Below are 16,261 nucleotides of genomic sequence, written 5' to 3' on the forward strand. Positions count from 1 at the left end.
AAACCTGTGTCCTGTGATGTGCAGAGAGAGGATTTTCGTGCTCGGCACACAGGTGTTCCTGTGTGATGCGCCAGATGTCACGCTGGCGCTCGCCTTGGTCACTGTGCGTCTGACCTTGAGGGACTGCTTTGACCACACGGAGCCTGGGAATCTGACCTCTCGAAGCAACGGGAGCTTCCGGTTGCTCGGTTGCTCGCCTCGCTGGGCAATCGCTTGCTGTTCTGGTGACAGACTTGAGCTGACAGGTGGCTGAACCAAATCCGAAAGAATCATTGACACTTGCTTCCTGTCCCACGTGAGTGACAGAAAAATAAAAGCCTCCTCGGAACACTGCCCTGTTTCTTTAGCAAGAGTGGCGAGCCTGGCTTCATTTATAACTTCTGACCTGGTAGGGGGCGGGGGGGGGGGGGGGGGGGGGGGGGGGAGGGTCTGAGCAGCACAGGGTTGGAGGCAGTAAGCTGCGGGCTCGGGCCTGAGCAGCCGGGCCAGGGTGCACCCTGGGGCAAGGGACATGAGAGCCTGGAGTGTGGTGGGTAAAGGTCATGGAGCTCTCCAGTGTTAACTACCTGAGTAATTAACTATCTGAGACTTTCCTGTGCAGAGAGACCCACTCCCACCTCTCAGTGTCTCTGGCTGGGTTCCTTGTGCCTCTTGCCTCCTTCCAGAATATTTTCCCTTGTGGAGGCTCCTGGGGAGCTCTGAGACGGCCATATTTACTGTTTGGGGACCAATTTACACCGATGACCGCCATGCTGTCAAGTAGATACAATTATTATCTCGACAAAAGGGGTTGTTAAGGCTCAGAGAGGCTAAGTGATTTGCCAGGGATCACACAGCAACTTGTCCCCACTTTACCTAAAAACTGAAAAGAAGAGGGGCGCCTGGGTGGCTCAGTCGGTTTAAGTGTCCAACTTCGGCTCTGGTTGTGATTTCACCATTTGTGAGTTCAAGTCCGGTGTCAGGTTCTGTGCTGACATCTTGAGCTTGGAGGCTTGATGCAGGCATCGGATTCTGTGTCTCCCTCTCTCTCTGCACCTCTCCTGCTCGCTCCCATATGTGCGCACGCACTCTCTCTCTCTCTCTCTCAAAAATAAATAAACATTTAAAAAATAAAAAGGAATCCAAAGAATACAGAATTTTATAAAAGAAATGTTCCCTATATTCCTACTCACGGGGAGAAATCAAGAAATGGGGGGTGATTCTGAAGCAACCTGCTGAGGAATAGGAGTAAAAGGGGATAGAGGGGGGGTGGTGTCTGGCTGGACCATCCTGGGATAAAACTGAGCCCCCCTGCACACCCCACCTCCACCGCAGCCCCACGCTCTCCCGCCCCCCCCCACCCCCAGTTCTCCAAGCTGACCCGGGTGAGGTCCACTCACTTTCAAAAGGGAGACTTCGGACTCAGATTCGTCCAATGCCAACGTCCTCCCTTTTAACCAAGGTAGGTTCCCACCCAAACTGGGGAGAGGGGTACATGGACCAGGACCGGGGGTGCATGGAGAGCAAAGTACAGGATGTCGACGGAATTTTGCAGAAACCCCCTCCATCCGGCCTGGAATTTTTACATTCCACACATCAATCCTTTCTTTAATGTTTTTAATGTTTATTTATTTGAGAGAGAGAGAGAAAAAAAAAAAAGGACAGAGAGATAGGGAGATACAGAACCTGAAGCAGGGTCCAGAATCTGAGCTGTCAGCACAGAGCCTGACGCAGGGCTTGAACTCACAAACTGCAAGATTATGATGCTCAACTGACTGAGCCACCCAGGTGCCCCTCAACCTTTTGTGGGGGACGTGGGGCGCCAGCCAGGATCTCCTGTCCTGTCCTATGCCCCTGGCACCCCAGCCCCGGCGATTCCGTCTCTGGCCCCCCCTGGAGCAGAACCTTCCCACTCACAAGACAATTTCTTCACTCCAGATGCCTTTTCACAATATTCTTGGCAGCTGTTGGTTAACTTGTGTTTTAAGATTTTGAGTAACTCTAGAACAACAGAAAAGGGAAGCTGGCCTGGCCTCCTCGATGGCTGGGCCCCCCTGGAACAGACCTTCTCTCTTGATGTCCTTCCCTGCCTGGGGGTTTCCTGGGCTCACTGAGTCACACTCACTTCCTGTTCCTGCCCTGGGGCCACGGAGCCCCTTCCTCCCAAGGAAGGTGAAGGCTGGGGCACTCCTTCCTCTGCCCCTTCCTCTGCAGGGGTCCTGGCTGTCACCTTGGGGCCACCACCCCCTTGCCCAGCTAGCAGCTACAGCGTGCCCTGGACCCACACATTTGCTTTAAGTTGTGCAAGTTGGAGACCACAAACTTTCCCTTCCTTGTGTGACTTGGTTAAGATATTCTAGAAGAGGCCCCCAGCATGGCAAAGGTGGAGAACTCCCACTCTGTGCATTCCCGATGCTGAGAACATCGGTCCTCACGTCTTCTGGGGTGTGCCCCCGGTCCCCCAAAGCACCGATGTTAGCCTGACAAATCTTTTTTTTTTTTTAATGTTTATTTATTTTTGAGAGACACAGAGAGACAGAGCATGAGCAGGGGAGGGGCAGAGAGAGAGACACACACACAGAATCCGAAGCAGGCTCCAGGCTCTGAGCTGTCCGTACAGAGCCCAATGCGGGGCTCGAACTCATGGACCACGAGATCATGACCTGAGCCAAAGTCAGATGCTCAACAGACTGAGCCACTCAGGTGTCCTGCCTGAAATCTTTTTGCTCACTTTTTGGGGCCCTCCTTAGCCTGCCCAGGGCTGGACCCCATTAGAGGGTTAAATAATAATGATAATATTGTAGCAGTAATGTGTCATTATGATGACCATCATTATGGCCAACGTAGATTTCTGGATTCTTCCTAGTTGCTTACAATGTGACCCTCCAACCCCCTGAAGTCTGTCTCCACCCCAGCCCTCCTGATAAACTCAGATCCTGCCACCTCAGGGAGGGGGGGGATCCTGCAGAGAATACCTAAAACAGCGTATCGGGTTGTTACTTTGTTACTTTCTATGTCCAACGAAGAGCAAGGACAGGTCATTGGAGAAGGATCCCAGCTTATTCCAGTGGAAGGATTAACACGGTTGGAAACAATCCTTAAGAGATAATGGGTCCAGGCAGCTTGATGGCTGCTAACACCTTTATGTGGAGACCTGGTGGGGACCGGAGGCCATATGCCCCACTCCCACCAGCCCACAGATCAATTGCAGCGACATGACATTATGGAGCCCCTGAGGAGATGCGAGACGAAGAACCCAGCCCGACCAGGGAGAGATTATTCTGATCTACAGCTAAACCTGATCTAGGCTATAGTGCGAACCACCTGTTGACAGAGGAAACCGCTCGGCGGGGACGGTGGGGACGGATGCTAAGGAACAAGTCACATAGGGTCACGAAGAAGCAGCCAGCCAAATCCAGAAGAGGGGGGGCACTCCCCAGGACAGGAAGAGAACCCCAAAGAATATACACCTGGCTCTGGGATAAATATCCTGAGGAAATAAAGCACCATGACATTTGAGCTAAAACGGGAAGGAGAGAGGGATTTGGGGATTGGGGACAAGAGCATTCTAGGCAATGAGAATAGCAGGTGCAAAGGTCCTGTGTTGGGAACAGTTCGGTGTGTTAGAGAGACAGCAGCAAATCCATCCTTGCCCAAGCTGCTGTGGCTGAGGAAGCCAATGGAGTCGCGAAGGGGCCTTGTTAAAGCAGAGAGAGGGCAGCCGGACTTTATTCTCATAGGAAGGTTTTGAGAAGTCTGAGTAACGCCTGCAGGGCTTGGCTGAATGCTGTGGCCCATAAGGGTCTGTAAACATTTGTTGAATCAAAATGTCCTTAAGTCGGAGACGTTACAACATCTCCTAGGTATAAATAAGGGACAGAGGCCGGTGTAAGCAAGTTTTGTTGCCGCAGAGAAGGCACGGAGTAACCGCTGACCTACTTCTGGTAGTTTCCAGTTGGCCCCCCGGAGCTCCAGGTTCAGGCTCCAAAGCGCGAAGCCACCGGAAAATTGGGCCACAGCGCCCCCTGGTGCTCGCAGCGTTCACCTACTTAAGCGGCTTCCCAGGAAAGCGAGTTTAAATATTAAACCTTGAAACCGTCTCCTTCCCACTCCTCCTAGGCGGGTTAAAAGGCTTCCCTGCAGAGGCCTGGCGGGGGGCCCCGCATCCGGGCCGGCATCTCAGGGGTCTGCGCCCCACCGGCGGCGCCCTGCAACCCACGCGCACGATCCGACTTTGTGTGTCTTTCGGCCCCGGTGGGAGTTTCGCGTAAATACTGGCAGCAGAATGGCTGGGTCAGAGTGTTTAGCGCTTCTCCAAGGCCCCACCTGCAAAACTGCGTATGCGATTCTCCTGGGGAAAAATAGCCTTAGGTTTCCCCGAATTCTCAAAAGGATAGGTGACTTAAATCGGGGTCACATCCTCCGAGGCCGGTAAGGAAGGGTCCTGCCTGTCCTGTCTCTGCCCAAGCCCTCGGTCCCAGTCCCGGATGGGCCACATCCCCTGAGGTGACAGAATGGAAATGAGCAACACTCCACTGGGGGAGGGGGGGCGCTATACCCACCCACCCAGACCCCTCTCCCCTGGCACCCCTCCCAGCAGAACCCCTCCGCCAGCATCAGATGCAGCCACTTCCCTGCCTCAGAGCCTTCTGTAGTTTCCCATTACACCCGTGGAGGCCAAATCCTCACGCAGGCCCCAGAGGCCCCATGTGGCCCTGGGATCTCATTACCCCTTAATATCTTTTTTGCTCCATGTCACTCTCTTGCCTTTGCGTCCGCAGTGCCCTCCCTACCTTCCTTCCCTGACTCCTCTTTCTCTCTTTTAATGTTTATTTTTGAGAGTATGAGCGGGGGAGGGGCAGAGAGAGAGAGGGGGACAGAGGATCTGAAGCAGGCTCTGTGCTGACAGCAGAGAGCCCCATGCGGGACTCAAACCCATGTACCTGGAGATCACAACCCGAGCTGAAGTCAGACGCTGACCCAACTGAGCCACCCAGGCGCCCCTGACTCCTCGCTCCATTCTCAACTCAGACTTCCCCTTCCTCCAGGAAGCCTTACTTGACTGCCCCCAGACCGGGTGGATTAGGGTATCCTCTAGGCTCCCACGGCCCCCTCTGCTGGCTGCCCGCCCCGCTCTGCGTCTGTGCCCCAGAGAAAATGGTCAGCATGTGTCTTATTCATGCTGTGAGACCCGGTTCCCCTTTCAGCTGAGTGTTACGGGCTGAATTGTATCCGCCCAAAAGTCATGTTGAAGTCCTAACCGCCAGAACCCTAGAACGTGAGAGTCTTTTACAGGATAGTTAGGTTAGAATGAGGTCATTAGGGTGGCCCTTAACCCGGTATGACTGGTGTCCTTGTAAGAGATTAAGACACAGACAGGCAGATGGAAAAGCATGTGGGGACCCAGGGACAACACGGCATCTAGTTGCCAAGGTGAGACCTTGATCTTGGCCTGCCAACCTCCACAACGGCCTCGTGTGCCCTCTGAACACCCTGGGTGGGGAGGAGGTTGAGCAGCAGGGTTCTAACTCTCCGGGGTGGGAGGCGGGCACGGTTTGCGGTGTGCCTGTCTTCACTCAGAAGCCGACTCTGACCCCGGGAGCTGGGAAGACCCAAGCCTTGTTTGGCTCCAGGCCCCATGAAGACTGTTCCTGGGGTGTGGGTGCGGGGGCGGAGGGGCAGCATCCAGGGTCCATTCTGTTTAGGAACACTAAGAGTCCCACCAGAGCGGCCGAGATGGCTCCAGTGACAGCTGCCACGCTGTCACGGCATCAGCTTTCTGGTGCCATCTCTACCTCCCCTGCAAAGTTCCATTACTGGCCCCGACTTCTGGAAGCATGGAGAGGCCAGGAAGTTGGCCAAGGAGCCAGTGCTCAAACCCAACCACATTCTTAACCTTCACCTCGGCTTTAGATGCCATCTGGCAGGATGAGTGGGTCCTGAGACACAGGTAAGAGGTCGGGGGGCGGACCCAGTACTGCTCCGGAAGAAAGAAGGCGATGTGGGCGCTGGCTGGTAGAGAGAAGGGAGGCCTTTATTTCTCTGGAAGGGGAGGGGGAGCAGGTCAGGGCAGGGCAATGTCCTCCAGCTTCTGGTCCAGCGTCTTGAGGTCATCCAGGAAGCGTGTTGGGGTGAGGATGTGCGAGGAGCCTGGACAGTATGGGAGGGTTGGGGGGACACTGTCTCAGGGCCCCCAGCTGAGGTCCCTGGGAAAGCAGGCTCTGACTCTGAGGACTCAGAAACACAGGGGTCTAGCCTCCAGGGGACCCCTTCCCTGGGAATCCCAGCGCCGGGAAACTCAGGAGACAGGCAGATTCGAGCCCTGCGTGGGCTCCGGGCTTTGGGAACCCCGACGGGGAGTTGAGCTGTCAGCCCCGCTCTGCAAAGCACCTAGGAGTCCAGCCCCTGCACCCAGGGACCCCGGTCCCGGCTACTCACCAATGAGCACCTCCCACTTGCCATCGGTGGCCCTGGTCACCTCATAGGCGGCCCTCATCTCCGACATGGCCACACCACCCATGACATAGATAATGAGCCGGGGCCCCGCCCGTGCCTCCACACCGGCCTTGTTCTTGTGCCAGTGGCCGAAGCGGGCACTGTGCCGGGGGAAGGAAGGCGGAGGTCAGTCTCCAGGCAGGAGATGCTGTGCCCACCCTCACAACCCTCACCTAACACAGGCAGGGGCGTGGGATGGGGGGAGGGTGTCCCTTGGGGCCCTCACCTGACCGCAGCCTGGGAGCTGGACGTGGGGGCGGGGTCGGACACAAAGGGCCACAGCTTTCTGTCCAGCCGGTCCTCCACGGCATCCTGGGGGCCACAGAGGGAGGCTCAGGCGAGGAGCCTCAGGTGGCGGGGCCTGGGGTCTGGAGCTCCCTCCCCTGGGTGTGTTCAGGGGCCAAGATCCTGGCAGACAGGAGTCCCCATCTGCATCTCTAGCCCCCTGGGGACCCAGAAGTCTGTATCTGCAGTCCCTTGGGGACCCAGGAGTCTGTCCCCCAGGGTCCACAGGGATGGGAGGGGGAGGCCTGCAGGGCCCCTGGGTGGCGGCAGGTACCAGGTTCCAGAGGAACAGCAGGCGGGAGGCAGAGCCGCGGGCCTGGTCCTTTTGGCTGTTGCTGCTTTGTGCCCCCAGGATGGGCAGGGGCCAGTGGTGGGGAGGGGGAAGGGGGGACCAGGGGACTTGCGGTGGAGGCAGCAGGGACAGAGAAGAGAATAGAGGGGGACAGAGGAAGGAGCTGGTGGTTGGACAGGAAATGAGGCTCCCCCACCAGCTGCCCCTCTGGTCCCAATTACTTGGATGTGGGCTTGGGACAGCCCGCAGCAGAGCAGATCGGATGCTGGAGGGATGCCCATAATGAAGGATTTTCCTTTAAGCCCTGAGGCTTAGCACCAGGACAGGAAGAGGACTGCTCTGCCGCCTAGCACAGGGCAGGACTTGCAGGGCAGGACTTGGGGGGGGGGGGGACACCGGGGGAGGTCGGGCCCCACCAGCAGTACCTCCATCACGTCCTTGATGACTGGGGTCCAGCGGGACAACTGATAGGTGGACTCCAAGCGCTCCCTCCGCTCTAGCCTACTTGAGGTCCCAGAGCCCTAGAGGCAGGACCCGATGGGACGGTGGGGGGGAGGGAAGGAGGAGGGTCACAGATGGGGCGGGGGGCTCATCTGGCTTGGGCGAAGGGTTGTAGAAAAAGATGGAGAAATGGCCCAGATGAGCAGAGACAGAGGGGAGAAGGAGAGAGAAAGGGGCAGGGAGGGGGAGAGAGAAAAAGAGGGAAGAAAAAGGGAGAGGCAGAGGAGAGAAAATGAGAGAGAGAGAGAGAAATACACGGATGAAATGAGACCCAGCAACGGGGCAGAGAGAAAGACAAGGCCAAGGAGAGGAAGGCGGGATGGAAGGGCACAGAGAAAACAGGGGAGTCAGGAGGTGGGAGGCAGGACGACAGACAGGGGCTGGGAGAGAGATGAGGGACAGGCGGAGGGGACACAAGAGCCGCCCCAGGAGTGCAGGCAGGGTCGGACGGGGTGGGACACACAGGGCCAGAGGGAGACAGGCACGGCTGGGCAGACGGCTGAGCACAGGAGACTGCTGAGTGTGTGTTATGGGCGGGGGGGTCGTCCAAGACCTCCAGGAGCCCAGGGTCGACCGTGTGCCCTCATCCCAATGCTTGTGACCCTGCTGTCTGCCCACTGGGGCCTCAAGCCACACACCTCACCCCACCCCATCGCCAGGACCATGGCTGTGACTATACCCACCACCTTGCCTGTCTTATGATCCAAGGGTACCTCCCCCCAAGCCCACATCTGCCTCCGCCTGGTCTCTGACCCGTGGCCTGCCCCCTGCATACCCCGGGGTTGGTGACGGTGCCCCCCAGCAACTCCAGGTTCCGGATGAGGCTGCTGTGCGCCTGCACATTGGCGTGTTGGATCAGCTTGGCCAGATTCTCCTCACTCACACCTGGAGGAAGAGGAGGGGGGATTCTCACGAGGGGGGCTGGCTTGGAGAGGGCGGGGGGGGGAGTGGACAGAAGGTGGCCATGGGGCTCCTGGGAGGTGGTGAAGGGAGGTCCCCAGACTGTGGCGGGGGCATCCTGCAATTGGGGCGGAGGTGAGGACCAAGGGAGCCACTGGGGCAGGTGCTAAGAGGATCCCAGAGTTTTGGATGGAGATCCCAGAAGGGAGACATGGGGGAGCCTCTGGGATTCGTTGAGGGGGCTGTTTGGAGGAGTCATAGATTTGGGGGTCTCTATGTCAACGGAGCGCTCGAGTCAATGAAAGCTCCCCTAGGTCAATGGAGCAGGGTTCCCAGGGTCGAAAGGCGAATCTGTGGAGTTCGGTGTGCTTAGGAAGTGGAAGCATCCCAAGGTCAAGGAAATGATGGGGTAGAGAGAACCCCAGGATCGGGGCGGACCCCAGTGAACGGGGTATCCAGAGGCCCTCCCCCAACCCACCGTTCCGTAGAAGGATGTAGAGCAATAGGACCCGTATCTTGTCATAGGCTGGCACCGCTGCGTCCAGCAGCACGGGCACGATCAGCTTCATGGCGTCCTTGATCTTCTCACCCTCTGCATCTGAGCCCATGGCCAAGTCCTGCAGGGCAGCGGGGAGGAAGGAAGAGGCCAGGGCTGTGACACCCGCAGGGTCCTCGGCAGCCCCTTGGGGATCCACTTCATCCTACTACCAGTCACCAAAGATTTCATCCCTGTCCATCACATGCCCCGCCCCTCACACGGCCCCACCTCTCCACAGGCCCCAACCCGGGGTCCTACCTCTCTATGCGCCTCCCCACCCCTCAGCCAGGACGGCCACACCCCTGCGCCAGGACAACCTCTGCAGGGGACCCACTCCTCTCGCGGGCCACACCCCTACAAAGTCCCTCCCCTGCAGACCCAGCCCCCTATCCACAGGCCCGCCTCTCCAAGGCCCCGCCCCCTGCCCCAGGCCCGCCCTCACCTGCTCCACACCGCACAGCTTCTCCACGGAGCCCTTGAAGTGCTTCATGCAGTCATCGGCTAAATGCAGGTGCGTAGAATACTGCGGGGCGGAGGGTGGGGAGGTAGGAGGTGGGGGTCACGGGCATTGAGTCTGAGCCAGGAGCCCGACGGCGTGGGGGCGGGGCCGGGCTCCCCGCCCAAGCTCACCTTGTTCAGTTCCTTCTGGTATTGAGGCATCTTTTTCAGGATGTGGGACAGGTCTTTGATGTTGGCCTGGGGACAGGGAGGCCATGAGCCCCCGTCCTGCCCACCCCCAGATCCCACTCCTGACTCTGCAAACAGAGCGGGCCCGCACTGCTGTCCCAAGCTGCCCATCCTGAGGCAGGCCTGCCCCTACCTTGTCGGTGGTGAGCCTCTTGCTCTCACAGAACGTCTTCAGAAGCTCCGTGACCTTCCTGGCAGTGAGAGCGGGCAGGGATGAGGCTGGGGGCTGGCGCCAGCACTGTGGTTTGACTGCAGTGGGGGGGGGGGGGCGGGGGCACAGGCGGGGGGATGGGAACCACGTGCCAGCCCACCTTGAGGGGTCCGGTTGAGGGCCGTAGCTTGTAGAGGGAGGCTCACCAGCACCTGGCCCATGATGGGGGAGGAGGGATGGGAGTGGGGACGGGGACCGGGAGTGGAGCACAGAGCAGCCCACACCCGTGGCGCCCACTGCGGGCACGTACTTGGACACGTCGGCGATGTGCATGTGCCGGAGCTCCACCCACAGGTCATCGTCCTCATCCAGCAGCACGGCCTTCTCACGGGCCTCACTCAGCCCCGTGGTCTCGTACCTGCGGAGACCAGAGGGTCAGGATGGCTAGCTGAGGGCCAGGGACCTGGCGGTGATGGGGGGCAGGGGACCGCCCACCTGTACGTGTCCTGTTCGATGTCCAGCAGGTCATAGGCCATGGCCTGGAACGTGAGCTCATGCAGCAGTGGGGACACGGGGTCTGCCGCCCGGTCCATGATTAGGAGCTGTGAGCGGGTTTTTTCGGGGCCCTGGGGGAGGGGCAGGTGGCAGGGATGGGGACGCTGATCCTGTCCTTGGCTGGGGCTTCACCCCCACCTCCCCAGCAGGCCCCCTCACCTCGCCTAGACTGGGAGTGTCGGCCTTGAAGGCATTCAGCTTGGCCAGGACAGCATGGGCCAGCTGGGCTGTGTCCTCTGGGCCCCTGGGGCGGGGGAGGGCAGATATGGGGGCTTGGAGAGGCCGGGGCGCGGGCGCATGCTGCAGGTCAAGGATGGGGTGAGGGATGGGAGTTGGGACCAGGGTGAGGGCCAGCACGGGGGTCAAAAGGGAGGTTCAAGGCTGCATGCGGGCTGGGGTCAGGGTTGGGGGTGGGCATCAAACTGGGGTCCCCACTTGCGGTAGCGGATGGCCGGGTACTCCTGCAGCGTGGCGCACAGCGTGGCGATCTGCTGGGCCAGGGCGTCGATCTGCCGCGCCCGCTCCCCGGCGCGGAAGGGGCAGTAGAGGTTGTAGGTGCTGTGGGGGGCGTCCAGGGAGAACACCTGCAAGGGCACGGGTGCCAGGGCCGCCGCTGTGGGCATGCCCCTGGCCAGGTCACAGCCTCCCGCGCCCATGCCCCTAGCGGCTTCCCGGCTGTCCCTGCTCTGCTAATGGGAGGGAAGGAGGGGGCAGGCCCTGGCTGCTTCCGACCAACACCTGGAGGAGGTGGAGAAACACCCAGCCCCTCCCCCATGGGCAGGACCCCTGGACTAGCCCGGGGTGTACCTGGGCCTCGTAGGGGAGGAAGGCCAGGTAGATCTCCTTCAGCGTCTTCACCACCTTTGCCAGCCGGGAGCGGCCCAGCTCACTGAACAGGGCCTCGGGGCAGGCTGGGGTGAGCAAGAGGGGGCGTCAGGCCAGAGCGGCCTCCACGCCCTGACCCCCCCCAGCCTGCTGCACTCACTGTCGGTGAAGAAGACGTGTGCTGCTTTGTAGGTGAAGGTCGGGGTCCCCCGGAAGTCTGCTATCAGGGCCTGCACTGACTAGGGAAGGCAGAACACGGTCCAAGCCTGGCCCTGCCCCTCCAGACCCCTGCCCCCGCCACTCCCCGCCAGCCACTGCCCCTCCCCCCCATACTCGACCGCACACAGGCACCTTCTCTGTGGGGCTGAGCAAATAAATGGCCTCCAAACTGGGGATGGGTTCTCGTCGTTTGTTGATGTCTTCGACAACTAGTAGGAACAGAGAAAGGCACATACGTAGGTGGCATTGGGGTCAGGGCTCACTCGGAGCGTCTGCGACTCGGGAGAGCTGGACGCTTTGAGCAGAGGGCACGGGGAGCTAAGGGGTACCTAAGGGGGCGGTACCTGCCCATGGGTCACGCAGCTAAGAGTTACTGGGCAGGGTTCTGCACGTTTCAGTTCATGGCCATGCTCCCTGGGGGTCCCCCATAGAAAGTTACACCCTCCGGAGGGTGGGCTCATACTGAGTTCACCCTCGGGGTCCCACATGGGGTTCATGCACAGGGGTGCATAGTCAGGGAGGCTGTGACCCCTTCGGAGTCCTGCCCCGGAGGTCTGCGTGCCACAGGCAGCCACGCTCAGGAGGGGGAAGGGCTGTATGGGCAGGGGGCTGCACACTTGGGAGCTCTGGACAATTTTAGGGGATCCAAGACTTAGGGCCCATCTGGGCGGCATGGGGTGGGGGTGTCCACTCACTAGTAATGCCTTCGGCCAGGATGTCTGACATCTTGCAGCAAGAGGACAGAATGCGCATGCTCGGGTGGTCCATGATGAGAACCTGTCCGGATGGATGGACAGATGGGCTGATGGACAGCGGAGCAGGCAGGAGAGGCTGTGGCTGCCCCCGAGGTGGGGTTCGGGTGGTGTGAGCAGGACTGACCGCTGCAAGAGCTGGCTGGCTGGGAGGACCCAGGACCCCCCACCCGACCCCACCCCATGGACCAGCAGCCTCCTCTGGGAGTTCTTGTGGGTCCCACATTCAGCCCCACCCCCCACCCCCACCCACATGGGTCTGGACAAGGCATTCTGCCAACCGTGTACCTTCCACTCCCCATCCTTTTTGACGCTCCGGATAACTCCGCTCAGAATTTCTGCAGGGGAGGTGGGGGGGGGGGCCTCAGGATGCTGGATTCTCTGGCCCCAACACGCCCCCCAAACCTTCTGGGCGTCGGGGTTGGGCCTCCATTTTCACTCCTGTTTACTTCTCTCCTCAGTCTTGTGAGGCCACCCCTGGTGTCACCCCCAGTTTACAGCCAGGGAAACGTGTTGAGAGAACAAGTGACTAGCCTAAGCACCCTCAGCCCTAAGTGGCTAAGTGGCCACTCGATAAATATGCGTCAGATGAACAAATAACTGAGAAGCCAGGGCTCATATGAAGGTCTCCTTCCTTCCAGGGCTGGGATCTCGCCTCCTCATCGGCAACCTCGAGTTCTCCAGCCAGACCCCCTCTCCCCCTCCATCAGTTTCCCTGAAGAACACCAGGCTCCCTGCTCAGAGGCAGGCCTAGCTGCAGTCACCCCATCGCCCAACCTCCAGCCTCAGTTTCCTCATCTGTAAAATGGGACCAGTGGTTTCCCCTCTCCACATGAACCCCTGTGTAGAAACCTCCGTTTTTGGTTGGGGTGCTGGGGTTTGAGTCTGCCCTGCCTAGTGGGGGCCAGGGGGAGAGGAGGGAGAAGGGACAGGGCGGCCCCGCCTGCCCAGTGTCACTTCCACTGTTATCAGTCCCGACAGGGCGGAAGGAGGTGCTGAGGCCGGAACTACCCGAGGTGGGGGAGGGGACGACCTCCACCCCTCTCCCAATAGCCCGGACCTCCGTGGCCCAGTCGCCCAAGTCCTCACGCTGCATGAGGACCGTGGGGGATCCCGCAAGAGGAAGGCGTCCCCCACCCCTAGGGCCTGGACACTGGCCTGACCACATCCCCTGAGCTCTCACGCCACCTGGGGTCGTTGACCAGCGCACCCAGCCCGGCCCCAGTCGAGGAAGGGCAGCCCCCCGGACTTTGCCAGGCTCAGAGACGCGACAGTCTGGGCGTCCAGTTGGCCCTCTCTCTGCCGGCACCCTAGGGGGTCCAGGAGTGCGAGCCCTGGTGCCTGTCTACACCACCCCTAGCCCGATCCCCTGGAGTCCCCGGAGTCCAGCCTCCCAACTTTGTTCCGTTCCGGCACGGGGGAGCCGGGACGCCCAGCAGGACCAAGCTCCCGTCCGCCCCCTCGAGGATCAGGTGCCGCGGGGCCCCCGCCGCCCGATTCCCAGCGTCCGAGCTCCCTTGGCCCCCGGCCCCCAGCCCCCAGGAGACGCACTCACTTTCCCCCACCACCGCCTTCAGCCCCGAGGGCGCCATCTTCCCCCTGGGGCGCCACCGCCGCTTCCGGGTCTGTCCCAAGGTGGGGGCGTGGCCCCGCGCGTCACCCACGTGGACCCCGCCCTGCTGGGCCGGCCCCGCCCCGCTTCGGTCCTCGGAGAGGAAGGTGTGCGCCTCGCGGAGCGGGCCGGCGTGTCCACGCAGACGACTGTGAAGGCGCTAGAGGGGGACACCCCGACGACACACACAGACGTGAGCTCAGACGCACCTTCCCTACTTGTGCGCAGCGAGAAAGCGGGATCGCAGGGACACAGACAGCCACCGCCCTGCCAGAAGTTTCTCGGTGGCTGACGGATGCGGGGTGCCCCACCGACGCCGCGGGGCCAGAAGCCTGTGACCCACTTAGCTTCCGTTCCCCAGACAGCAGCAGCAGCAGGCTGTCAGGAGGAGGCCTGGACGGAGGCTTGAGGCTAAGCCAGCACCTACTGTGTGCCAAGGACCCATGCTAGATTCTCACCCCGTCCCCTCAGAAACCCTGACAGGGCGTGCGGTGTAGATGATGAAGCCGCGGCTCAGCAGGACCCTTGTCCAAGGCCACATGATGGACAGGCCCGCTGGGATCTGGACGCTAGGACTTGGTCCCAGGAGGGCCACCTGTCATCGAGCCTCACCCTCACACACACCCCGCTAGGCTGATCATTACATTGGTTTGCTGATGACGTCGCGGGTTTGGAGGCACGCTCAGCCCCTTGCACACTTACACCCACACGATTCACGTGTGACTGAAATTTCACGGCCTGCTCCTGGCTGTGCGCCAGCAAAGGGTGGCCACTGTCACAAAGAGGGCACAGGCAGCAGTGCTGGAACAAAAGAGGTCCTGGATTTCAAGCGTGATGCACGTGTGTGAATGCAGAGTCTAGAACTGAGTCCTTCACTTGGACGTGTGTATTAAGGGTTCCTCTGGCGCCTGTGGGCCCTTTGCCACTTACGCGGGAAAGGCGACAGTGAATGAGACTCGACTCTGCCATGTGGCACTTAAAGTGGACTGTAAGGGGGAGAGACAATTCTGTTCTAGAGGAAAGAAGAGCGCTGTGATAGCAAGTGCCACGTAGTGGTGGAGTGATTTTTCTTTCTTTCTTTCTTTCTTTCTTTTTTTTTTTTTTTTTTTGCGGGTGGCACCAGAGGGGTCCCCTGACAGGGTGGCCTTTAGATTTAACCTGAACGACATCAGGAAGCAGCCATGCAGCGGTCCAGGCAGAGACAAGCAGGGGATGTGTCTCGAGGAGCAGAGGGAGGGAGGTGAGCTTGGAGGGGCTGCAGAGGCCCCGCTTGAGTGGGACAAGGTAGGACCAGACCAGTTCGATTTGCCTGGAATTGAGCGGTTCCCGGACACAGGACTCCCAGCGCTAAAATTGGGACAGTCTCCGGCGAACCAGGATGGCTGGCTACCCTAGGTGGGACTCCAGGGTTTTCTTTCATTTTTTGCCCTCCATCCATTCCTCCCTCCCCTGTTCTTTTTCTTTCTTTCAAAACTTTAAGTTTTATTGAGCGATCATTCACCTGCTACACACTTCACTCACTGAGCCTGCACAATTGAATGCCTGTGGCATACTCAGAGATGTGCATCCATCCCCAATTTTAGAACATTTCATTACCCCCAGGTGTTTGAGTTTTCTCCTGAGGACAATGGAGAAAAGGTAGAGTTCTGAGCCAGGGAAGGAGGGGTGCCCTGCAGCTCCGAGGGGAAGGATGGATTTCACAGCAAAGGCGGGAGACACCCGCCCCCGCCTCTCAGCATGTCCCCTGGGGGCGAAAGTCTGCAGGGCCCGCCACCCCCTACTATACCCGGTGAGGGTGGCCAGGGTGTTCTGCTGTTTATGGGTTGCATGGTGTCCTGTCCACCCTCCCCCACCAAAAAAGTTGAAGCCCTAACCTCTAGTTCCTCAGATTGTGACGCTATTTGGAAACGGAGTCATTGCAGATGCAATTAGTTAAGAGGAGGTCACGCTGCATGCAGTAGGGTGGGCCTTTATGCAGTGTGACTGGTGTCCTCGCGTCTTCTGACGGCCTTGTGCAGACAAGGGCACAGAGGAATGTCGTGTGATGACAGAGGCGGGGTTTGAAGTCCTGCAGCTGCCAGCCCAGGAACACCAAGGGCTGCCCGCAGCCACCGGAACCCGGAGCCCAGGGAGAGGAAAGGAAGCCCCCCCCCCCCCCACAGAGATTTCAGGAGCATGGTGCTGTCACACCTCAATGTCAGGCTCTGGCCTCCAGAACAGTGTGACGACGTCTGTTGCTCTCGGCCACCCAGTTTGTGACTTTGTCAAGGCGGCTCCAGGAGACCAGTACCCCGCGGAGGAGCAGGGCATCCTGTTGGCATTGAGGACGTGGGGCTGTGGAGGGGGTGTGGATGTGGGCCCTGGGTGTGTGGGGAGCTGCCTGGGGAGGAGGACCAAGCTTCATGCTTAGGGAGGTGTGGCCCATTTGTTCCAAGAAGAAATTTTAACTGGTTTCCTGAAAGGCGTCTTG

General features: G+C 59.7%; 1 protein-coding gene across 3 annotated transcripts; it reads right to left on the bottom strand.

The window, feature by feature from the left end:
• Positions 1-5,992: 5,992 nt before the first annotated feature.
• On the bottom strand, positions 5,993-13,799 carry STXBP2 (syntaxin binding protein 2). Of its 3 annotated transcripts, none has more exons than XM_029918185.1 (19): positions 13,735-13,799; positions 12,468-12,517; positions 12,123-12,204; positions 11,560-11,636; positions 11,369-11,447; positions 11,191-11,294; positions 10,819-10,967; positions 10,543-10,627; positions 10,324-10,454; positions 10,139-10,246; positions 9,811-9,868; positions 9,621-9,686; positions 9,433-9,513; positions 8,931-9,069; positions 8,328-8,437; positions 7,477-7,572; positions 6,701-6,786; positions 6,418-6,575; positions 5,993-6,129 (listed from the first exon to the last, which is right to left on the bottom strand). In XM_029918185.1, exons 1-19 carry the CDS (start codon positions 13,769-13,771, stop codon positions 6,044-6,046), a joined length of 1,782 nt encoding a protein of 593 aa, XP_029774045.1. In that variant the 5' UTR covers positions 13,772-13,799; the 3' UTR covers positions 5,993-6,043. The 3 variants fall into 3 exon arrangements, with proteins under 3 accessions (XP_029774045.1, XP_029774046.1, XP_029774047.1); XM_029918186.1 differs by having other exon boundaries at positions 11,369-11,443; positions 13,731-13,795; XM_029918187.1 differs by lacking the exon at positions 7,477-7,572 and having other exon boundaries at positions 6,037-6,129.
• Positions 13,800-16,261: the final 2,462 nt, after the last annotated feature.

This window comes from Suricata suricatta, chromosome 12, assembly GCF_006229205.1.
Source record: "Suricata suricatta isolate VVHF042 chromosome 12, meerkat_22Aug2017_6uvM2_HiC, whole genome shotgun sequence".
NCBI classification, from domain to species: Eukaryota; Metazoa; Chordata; class Mammalia; order Carnivora; family Herpestidae; genus Suricata; species Suricata suricatta.

Excerpts from the sequence above, each read along its gene's own strand:
- STXBP2 (XM_029918185.1), bottom strand. The coding sequence starts at position 13,771 with ATGGCGCCCTCGGGGCTGAAGGCGGTGGTGGGGGAAA. Across the intron at positions 6,787-7,476 it reads TCATCAAGGACGTGATGGAG|GATGCCGTGGAGGACCGGCT; the intron begins GTACTGCTGGTG and ends TGTGGCCCCCAG. Across the intron at positions 6,576-6,700 it reads AGCTCCCAGGCTGCGGTCAG|TGCCCGCTTCGGCCACTGGC; the intron begins GTGAGGGCCCCA and ends CCCCCGGCACAG.